Below are 10087 nucleotides of genomic sequence, written 5' to 3'. Positions count from 1 at the left end.
AGTGGTTACAAGCGATGGCCGTGTGCCAGTGGAGAGCTCTGCACTGCTGCTGATCAGCGGGGTTACAGACTCCTGGGGCCCTGAAACAGACAGCGCCAAAACCGGGCGCGGCCGACAGCAGGACACAGCAGGTGTGAAACCCCCGGACTGCAAGGGACAGCGCCCCCTACTGAGCCCCTGCCCCCCTCCCTGCACCACAGCACCCCCTAGCAACCCCCGCCCTGCTCCCCGCACCACAGCGCCCCCTACTGAGCCCCTGCCCCCCTCCCTGCACCACAGCACCCCCTACCGACCCCCGCCCGGCTCCCTACACCACAGCGCCCCCTACTGAGTCCCTGCCCCCCTCCCTGCACCACAGCACCCCCTAGCGACCCCCGCCCGGCTCCCCGCACCACAGCGCCCCCTACTGAGCCACTGCCTCCTGCACCACAGCGCCCCCTACCGACCCCCGCTCCGCTCCCTGAACCACAGCGCCCCCTACTGAGCCCCTGCCCCCCTCCCTGCACCACAGCACCCCCTACCAACCCCCGCCCTGCTCCCCGCACCACAGCGCCCCCTACTGAGCCCCTGCCCCCCTCCCTGCACCACAGCACCCCCTACCAACCCGCACCCGGCTCCCTACACCACAGCGCCCCCTACTGAGCCCCTGCCCCCCTCCCTGCACCACAGCACCCCCTTGCGACCCCCGCCCTGCTCCCCGCACCACAGCGCCCCCTACTGAGCCCCTGCCCCCTGCACCACAGCGCCCCCTACCGACCCCCGCCCCGCTCTCTGCACCACAGCGCCCCCTACTGAGCCACTGCCCCCTGCACCACAGCACCCCCTTGCGACCCCCGCCCTGCTCCCCGCACCACAGCGCCCCCTACTGAGCCACTGCCTCCTGCACCACAGCGCCCCCTACCGACCCCCGCTCCGCTCCCTGAACCACAGCGCCCCCTACTGAGCCCCTGCCCCCTGCACCACAGCGTCCCCTACTGACCCCCGCCCGGCTCCCTGAACCACAGCGCCCCCTACTGAGCCCCTGCCCCCTGCACCACAGCGCCCCGTACCGACCCCCACCCCACTCCCTGCACCACAGCGCCCCCTACTGAGCCCCTGCCCCCCTCCCTGCACCACAGCGCCCCCTACTGACCCCCGCCCGGCTCCCTGCACCACAGCGCCCCCTACTGAGCCCCTGCCCCCTGCACCACAGCGCCCCCTACTGAGCCCCCACCCCACTGCCTGCACCACAGCACCCCCTACTGAGCCCCCACCCCACTGCCTGCACCACAGACCCCCGAGCACCACACCAGGGCATTGGGGTCAGCACCGACTGCCACAGGAGAGCACCCCCTCCTGAGCCCCTGCCTCACTCCCAGCACCCCAGTACCCCCTCCTGAGCCCAACCCCTGCTCCCTGGAGTGCAGCGGCCCCAGCGCCACCCTGGGGCATTGGGGCCAGCACTGACTGCAGCCACACTAGGGAAGTCCCTGCTGAGTGATGACACGGGACAGCACTGTCTCCCCACAGGGAAACCTAGACAAGGCAGTTTGCAATTGCCAGAGGTGTTACAGGGGCAGCCTCGGGTTTGCCCTGACCAGCTAAGCTGCAGGAATGCTAGAAACTGCCTCTTCCCCTGTACGGGAGCTGAGAAGGGAGAGGCCAACTCCAAACTAATAGGCCTTTAAGAGGGAGGCCTCCAAACCAACCCTGGCCCCCAGAACTTCTGGGTTCCTTTATGTCCTAGGAGGCATGTTCCCTTAGGCACCAGGTCAGGGAAGGAGTTGCTTAGCTGACCTCAGAGCAACCACCGAGCCACCAGTCAGCACAGCCAGGTCTCTGTGGGTACGTCCACACCGCAGTGAAAAGCCCGTGGCACCGAGTCTCAGAGGCCAGGGCCACTGACTCGGGCTTGTGGGGATGGGGCTGCAAATTGCAGTGTAAACGTAACCCGAGAGCCCGGTCAGGCTAGAGACCTGCAACCCATAGCAGCAGTAGGGTGGCATGTGTGAAAATTCAGGAGGGGAGGCGGGAACTGGCGCCTATCCCTGAATATCGGAAAAGTCCCTATAAAATGGGGGCATCTGGTCATCCTTGGCAGCTGGCACAGTGTGCTCCTCACATTGAGTCTAGCCTCTCCTTTTCCTGGTTATATGGCCGGGCCCCAGGGCAGGACTCCGGGACTGTGCCCAGACTTTGTAAACTCCAGCCAGGGGTAACCTGCCCTGTCACAGCCAAACCAGGAAAACAAGGCCCAAGAGTGGGGAGCGCCCCCTCCTGAGTCCCCAATGCCGCTCCCTGCAGCAGGCTGGAGGTTCCTCGGAGTCGCTTGTTGGGCCAGTCCTGTGCCAGGTCTGGGGCTGTTGGCGGGCACCCCACCCCCATGGCCCACAGTCGCTCACTGTCACCCACGCGAGTCCCAGAGAGTCACAGGGCCCAGGCCTGGCAAACTCAGCTGGAAACCCGCCCTGAGCATCCACAGCTGCTGCATGGCCCGGGGCCTCACATTTCCATGTCAATCTGGGGAGTTACAGGCACCAAAATCCGCTGCTGACTGGGCCCCTTGCTGGGGACCTTTGCTCGGAGCGCTGGGGGCGAAGCCCCCCCTGTGGATTGGAGTCCCGGGGCTGCCCCGGGCTGGGGGACTCAGCTTCCCTGGGAAGCAGGCGAGGCCCCAGCTCTCAGGCCATCTGGCTAGACTGGCCCAAGCCCTCCAGGTCCAGTGTGAGGAGTGACCCTGGCCTGGACCCGGGGGAGGGGAGAACGGGCCAGATCCTGAACCCCTTGCTCAGGCCTTCCCCAGGCCAGATGCCCATGGGCTTCAGGCTCTGGCCCTGGCCAGGGGGGGCCTGACAGATGTTTCAGACTCAGCTCTACCATGGGCTGCCAAAGCCCCCCTGGGGCCAGTCCCCTGCGGGCTAGTGGGGTCCAGCAGGCCGGCCCCGGAGAGGGGCTGCGAGGCCGCAGGTTCTCCCCCAGCTGGGGTTGAGCCCGGGGTCTCACCTCCACCAGCCTTTAGCGTCCTCCCAGGCCCCCCGCTTGACAGAGCCCTGCTAATTGTCGGCTGGCCGGCCGGCCCTGCCCCCTGGTGCCAGCAGTCTGGCCCCCCAGTTGGGGCAGAGATGCGGATCAGCATGAGAAAGGCTTGAGTCGGAGCAGGAGAGCCGCTGCCTCCCACCTGAGCCCGCCCCCTGCCCCTCCTGGCCTGGGGCTGCCCTTCACCTTCAGCGGGGCCGGCACCCGGAGCAGCAGCGGCTGGAGCAGCGCCCGGGCCATGTCCCATCCGACGGGGGAGGCAGCCCCTGGGCAGAGCGGCGCAGAGGCGGGGGGCTGCCCGAGCCCCCCGGGGGAAGCGCCCCAGCGCTGTGCCCCGGAGAGGGGAGGTCCGGGCGCTGGGGATGGAGCGGGGCCGGGCGAGGAGCCCCAGGACTCCGGCAGGAAGGGGAAGAAGAAGAAGAAGAAGAAATACAACCGCCACCCCAAGCCGCCCTACACCTACCTGGCCATGATCGCCCTGGTGATCCAGGCCTCGCCCGGCAGGAAGCTGAAGCTGTCCCAGGTAAGAGCAGGGCAGGGGCCCAGGAGTCTGGGGGCCTTGATTGCCACTGTTGTGCCCGGTCGCACAGGCTGGGCGACCGGGGGGGGGGGCAGAGGGACTATTGGACCATCTAGTCTGCCCTCCTGTACCTCCCAGGCCATGCGCATCCCCCAGGTCCCCTGCTCTGGTCCCCCCCCCCAGGCGCCCCTCGGAGAGCGGGCAGCCCAGAGCCGGAGGGAGGGAGGGGGACACTGGGCTCCAGTTGGTACAGGGCCTGCCCCCCCTTGCTGGGCTTGCACGGCTCTGGGAGAGCCCCAGGACCAATGGTGGGCGAGGGGGATGCCCGGAGACCCGGGCACTGTCCCTCCCCTCCCAGGGCCTGCTCTGGGGCCGAGCTGGGCGCGTGCAGCGGCCGGGGGATCGGGGATGGGGGCAGGCGACAGACCCCCGCGGAGGGAGGGTTTGGCTCCCGCTGCTCCCAGCGGCCGGGACCCGGCGGCTGAGCCGAGCCCCATTCAGCCCCGCGCCTACTGTATACGGTGTAGATAAGCCGCGGGTCAGGGGTCGGCCGGGGAAGGAGATTAGGAACAGCGGGGGGGGGGGGATTCCTCGGAGGTCAGGTGACCTGGGAGTTTGCACAGACACGGGGGGGGGGGGGGGGGATTAGCACGTTGGGATGGAGAGCTCGCCCGACCCCCAGGCCAGGGTCTAAGGGGTCACACGAGGCTTTACCGGTGCCTGGGCCAGCGCCGGGCCGACCAGCCGGGAGCCGGCGGCTGCTTAAAGCCCAGAAGCTCAGAGCACTTTACAAACACGGAGCGCAAGGCCAGACAGTATCACTGCACTGGGGAAACTGAGGCACGGGGCCCGTCCGAGGTCTCCCAGCCAGTGGGAACGGAACCCAGGTGCCTGGTTCCAAGTGCTCTGCTCTAGCCACTAGACGCCACTCCACTCCCCCTAAGGGACCCGCTCCCCTTGGGCATTTGCCCCCAGCTTGCGGTACTGGCCCCCCACCAAGCCAGGCTAACAGCCGGCACATACATCCCCGGGCAACCTGGGAGGGGGCGGGGCCTGGACGAGTCAGCCAATCAGCTCCACCCAGATCAGCTCTGCATGGGGTGGGGGGTCAGGTACCAGATTGGACTCATGCTCAGCTCTGCTCGGACCCCTTCACTGCTTGGTGCCCCAGCTGCCCTGCCCCATGGCACTGTGGGTGCTGTTAATAGTGGGGGCTGGGGGCTTTGAGATCCGGAGGGGCAAGTGCTGTGGGGGAGGGGGTACTGGGACAGCCTGTGGAGGGGGGAGTGTCGTTCCCAGCTCCTCTGGAATGGCAGGGCAGAGCCGGGGGAGACTCTCCCCGGAGCGTGGCGTGGGCTCTGTGGGCTGTTTTGGGGGGCTGCTGCCAGTGAGTGGCCCAGCCCTGGCCCTGGGGTGCCGTTCAAGTGCTGGAAGCCAGCAGGAGGCATCAGGGAGCCCCCAACAGCCTGCCGTGCTGAGTAATCCCAGCCCCCCTGCCCAGGGTCACGGATGCTGCAGGGGCTCTGTGCTGGTGCAGCTCAGGCCCTCTGCCGGGGCCGGGAGGGGAGATGGGCATTACCGGAACCAGGGCCCAGCCCTGCTCCCATGTAACCTCTGCTCCCGGTGCCGTGGGTCACTGGGAGAAGGTGGGTGAGCTGAGCTCACACAGAGGAAGGGCGGGCATGGGGGGGAGGCCGCGGGGACAGGTGTGCACCCAGGGGCAGAGCAGACCTGGGGGTGCCCCAGCACCAGCCTTTTCCACCTTGTGGGAAAGGGGAGCTCCCTCTCCCTGGCCTGTTCGGTCCTTGGCCCCGGCGGAGGGCTAGTTAGTGCTGGTTGGGGGGGGGGGGGCGGGCTGCACAGCGTGTCACCTGGCCTGCTAGGAACAGGGATGCACCCCTCCATATTTGGGTCTCACACGCCACCCAATGGCTACAGTCACGATCCAGCAAGAGCCAGACAGGACCAACAGGATGGCTGTCCTCGAGGGGATTAAACCCTCCGCTCTGCACGACGCTCTGTGCCCCAGCCTTGCTTCCTGACAGGCTACAGTGCCTCCTTAAAGATGCAGCCAGCTGCAATCTGCTCCAGTCCATGACCACCAGGGGCCTGACAATTCCTTCCTGGCACCTTGTGCCATCAGTCTCATCTGCGCTGGGGGGGAATGAAGTGTCACATTTGCCCAGGTGTGAAAGATGACATAAGAAAACTCTGAATTGTTTAACAACACTTTGTTAGATGCTCAAAAAAGCCATAATTAAGGAAGACCCTATTGGTTAAAATGCTGACCTGGTTCAGAGGGAAGTGAAGGCAGCTATACAAAATTAAAAAATAATGTATAACAAATGGAAGAAAGGGGAAGTTGACAGTAATAAGTATAAATCAGAGGTTAGGAACTGTAGAAAATTGATAAGGGAAGCAAAGGAACACAAGGAGAAATCTAAGGCCGGCAGAGTTAAGAACAATAAGGAGTAGTTTTCAAAGTATATTAGGAACAAAAAGAATCCTCACAATAGTATTGGTCCAGTACTAGATGAAAATGTAGAATTATTAATCATAATGCAGAAAAGGCAGAAAAGTTCAATAAATATTTGTTCTGTATTTGGGGAAAAAAACCTAGATGATGGCGTCTCATCATATGATGATGATAACACTTCATCCATTCCACTAGTCTCTCAGGAGGATGATAAACAGCAGCTACTAACATTCGATATTTTTAAATCAGCTGGTCTGGATAACTTACATCCAAGAGTTTTAAAAGAGCTGGCTTGACCATTAATCTTGATTTTCAGTAAGTCTTTGTACAGTGGGGAGGTTCCAGAAGACTGGAAGAAACCTAATGTTGTGCCACTATTTAGAAAGGGTAAACATGCCTTTCATCAGACATCAATCCCAGGCAAAATAATGAAGCAGTTAATACGGGACTTGATTAACAAAGAATTAAAGGAGGGTGATATAATTAATACCAATCAACAAAGGTTTAGGGAAAGAGATCCCGTCAAACTAATTTGATATCTTTTTCTAATGAGAGTACAAGTTTGGAAGGAAAAGGTAACAGTGTTGATACGCTATTACTTAGACTTCTGGGCATTTGACTTGGTACCACAGGACATTTTGTTTAAAACACTGGGAAGATATAACATGAACACAGCACACATTACATAGATTAAATGCTGGCAAACGGATAGATCTGAGAATGTAACTGTAAATGGGGAATCGTCATAGAGAAGATGTGTTTCTAGTGGGGTACCGCAGGGATCGGTTCTTGGCCCTGGGCTATTTAACTTTTTTATCAGTGACCTGGAAGAAAACATAAAATCATCATTGACAAAGTTTTCAGATGACACAAAAATTGGGGTCGTGGTAAGTAACAAAGAGACCAGGTCTAAATTGCTTGGTAAGCTGGGCACAAGCAAACAATATGCATTTTTATACAGCTAAATGTTAACGTGTACATCTAGGGACAGAGAACGTTGGCCAGGCTTACAGGATGGAGGACTCTGGGAAGCAGGGACGCTGAAAAAGATGTGTGGGTGATGGTGAATAATCAGCTGAACGTGAGCTCCCAGTGCGACGCTGTGGCCAAAAGGGCGAATGCGATCCTGGGACGTATACACGGGAATCTCCAGGAGGAGCAGAGAGATTATGTCACCTCTATATGTGGCCCTGGTGCGAGCGCTGCTGGGGTCCTGAGTCCAGTCCTGGGGCCACAGTTCAAGAAGGATGGTGATAAACTGGAGAGGAGTCAGAGAGGAGATATGAGAATGATTCCAGGATTAGAAAACCTGCCTTGCAGGGATACATTCAGGGAGATCAATCTATTTAGCTTAACAAAGAGAAGATTAAGGGGGGACTCGATCCCAGTACCTACAAGGGGGGCACACATTTAATAACGGGCTCGTCAGTCTAGTAGAGGAAGGTCTAACACCATCCAGTGGCTGGAAGTTGAAGCTAGACACATTCACACTGCAAATAAGGCACACGATTTTGACAGTGAGGGTCATTAACCACTGGGACAATTTATCCAGGGTCGTGGTGGATTCTCCCTCACTGATGATTTTTAAATCCAGACGGGCTGTGTTTCTAACTGCTCTGCTCCGGGAACAACTTGGGGGCAGGGCTCTGGCCCGTGCTGCACAGGGGGTCAGCCTGGATGGTCACGCTGGTCCCTTCTGGCCTTGGAATCGAGGACTCTGAGCCAGCGGAGGGCCGGCCGCAGCCCCCAGCAGTCAGGGAGTTGCACACAAGGCCCCAGGAGGGAGGAGGGAGGAGCCTCCCCAATTTGTGCCACCACAATCTGAGGTGCCCACCTGGCTCCCTGTTCGCTGTGTGGCACAAGTGCTGTGTCCCACACGGGTCCCAGTGAGGTGGCACCAAAGCCAGCAGCCCTGCAGTCCAGGCAGGGACAGCCGGAGGCACGCTGAACGGAGCAGTCTCACAGGGCCCGGCGCTGGGGTCTGCTCCGCCCGCGGCCAGGGGCTCTCACCCCCTGTCTCTCGGTTTCAGATCATCCAGGAGATCGGCGCCCTCTTCCCCTTCTTCACCGAGGGCTACCAGGGCTGGAAGGACTCCATCCGCCACAACCTGTCCTCCAACTGCTGCTTCTCCAAGGTGAGCGCTGGTGCAGCGAGGGAGCGGGAGCTGGGGAAGAGAACGGCCTCCGGGGGGCTCTCGAGATACAATATGTTGTGGGGGGGGGACTGGGTCCGAGGATAGGGGGATGGGATGGGGAGCCTGAGGGAGTAAGGATCCAGCTTTGGGGGTAGGTGATGGACTGTCAGGCCCCAGGACAGGGTTGATGGAGCTGGAGAAGGGCCGGGGGAGAGCCCAGGGCTAAGGATGAGGCGGTGGGGGGGTGGGGGGTGCTAGGCTCTGAGGGGTGAATTGGTCAGGCCTGACACACAGGGAAGCTCTGTCCCGACTTCCCAAGCTCCTGGGGTTGGGTTCGGGGCCTCCCCAGGCTCAGGATTGCTCCATGGCTCCCCCGGAGGCCGATCCCCGCACTGAGCCCATCTCGCTCTCTCCCTGGCAGCTGCTGAAGGATCCCGCGAAGCCCAAGGCCAAAGGGAATTTCTGGACGGTGGACGTGAGCCGGATCCCCCCGGACGCCCTGAAGCTGCAGAACACGGCCATCTCCCGGCAGGAGGCGGCCTCCTTCGCCAGCGACCTGGCCCCCTTCATCCTGCACGGCTGGCCCTACGGCTGCCAGGGGGCACAGCACCAACTGCAGGGCGCCAGGGCCTCCTCCACCCACACCGGCTCCGACAACGAGGAGAGCAGCTACCAGCTCGGCGAGGCGGCGAGGCCGAGCAGCTCCTTCACCATCGACTCTCTCCTCAGTGACTTCCAGGAGGTGGGTCTGTCCGGGAAGCCCCGGGAGGACGGGGGCCACCCCCAGCCCGTACAGCCCCCTCCCAGCCAGTCAGCGGGAGACTCCCTTCCCATCAGCATGGACCTGTGGGGCCCAGTCCCCATCTTCCGTGTCTCCTCTGGGCCCCCGTCGCTGCCCTGGCGACCCCTGTGCAGTCTGGCTGCACCGCAGTCTTTCTCCTCCTCCTCCAGCAGCATCTCCACCCTCAGCTCCTTGTCGTCCGACGAGAGGGACCCCGGCAGCCGGCGGTCGAAGCAGGCGCGAGGCTCCCGTGCCCCGGCCAAGCGCCCCCGGCTACTGGCTGCCCGTGAGAGCAGCGGTTCCAGCTCGGACTCCGACGGCTCCGGAGGCTGCACCCCGGCTCCATCGCCCACGCTGGTGCCCCGGCCGTGCTGGGAGCAGCTCCCCACCTCCTACACCAAGTGCGTGGCCCCCAACGTTGTGGCTCCCCCAAGCGGCCCCCCGTTCTTTGCCTTCCCCACCATGCCGGGCCTGCCCTACTACAGCTACAGACCCCCCAGCTACGTCAGCCCGGTGTACTGGGACCTGAGGCCAGGCCCCTCGGTGGCCCCCAGGCAGCAGGGCCCACAACTTCCTGGCCTCTCCGTGGACCTGGACCACACGGTGCAGGGCATGCCCCCCAACAAGAGCGTGTATGACGTGTGGGTGAGCCATCCAGGAGACATTGTGCACCCAGCGCTGTACAGCCAGGGCCCCATGCCCGGCAGCGTGGCGCTGACCCGCTACGACTCCCTGTGACGGGCCCCAGTAGGGGAGGGCTGGGCAGCCCCGTGGCCTCTCAACAGCCCTGTCTCTTCGGGAGCCTGCGCCAGCTGCATGGATAGACAAGCCCTTGCAGGCCCAATTGTGCTGCTCAAAACCGGGGCCAGCAGGCAGAGCTGCATCTGGATCTGCAACGGTGCGGTCCCTGGAGACTACAAATCCCAGCATGCATTGCTGCATGCAGAGCCGAGTGTCCCTGGGGGGCCGCCCCTCCTCCCACAGAGCCAGCTGGCAGCAAGCAGGGCATCCTGATGGGCTGTTCTGCTCTGCAGGAGGAAGACACGGATGCCATTGACTCTGGTCCTCACCCAGTGGGGAACCATCTCTGCTGCCTTTACTTACCTACCTGGACGGCTGCCATTGGGCCTCTCTGGATGGGATGGGGGGAGTTGCTGCAG

General features: G+C 62.3%; 1 protein-coding gene across 1 annotated transcript; it reads left to right on the top strand.

The window, feature by feature from the left end:
• Nucleotides 1-3253: 3253 nt before the first annotated feature.
• Nucleotides 3254-9665, top strand: LOC102939894 (forkhead activin signal transducer 3). The gene is made up of 3 exons (XM_037892565.1): nucleotides 3254-3538; nucleotides 8042-8146; nucleotides 8568-9665. The coding sequence occupies exons 1-3, from the start codon at nucleotides 3254-3256 to the stop codon at nucleotides 9663-9665; spliced, it is 1488 nt and encodes a 495-aa protein (XP_037748493.1).
• Nucleotides 9666-10087: the final 422 nt, after the last annotated feature.

This window comes from Chelonia mydas, chromosome 2, assembly GCF_015237465.2.
Source record: "Chelonia mydas isolate rCheMyd1 chromosome 2, rCheMyd1.pri.v2, whole genome shotgun sequence".
Classification (NCBI taxonomy): Eukaryota; Metazoa; Chordata; order Testudines; family Cheloniidae; genus Chelonia; species Chelonia mydas.
This window is presented reverse-complemented; position numbering and strand designations above follow the sequence as displayed.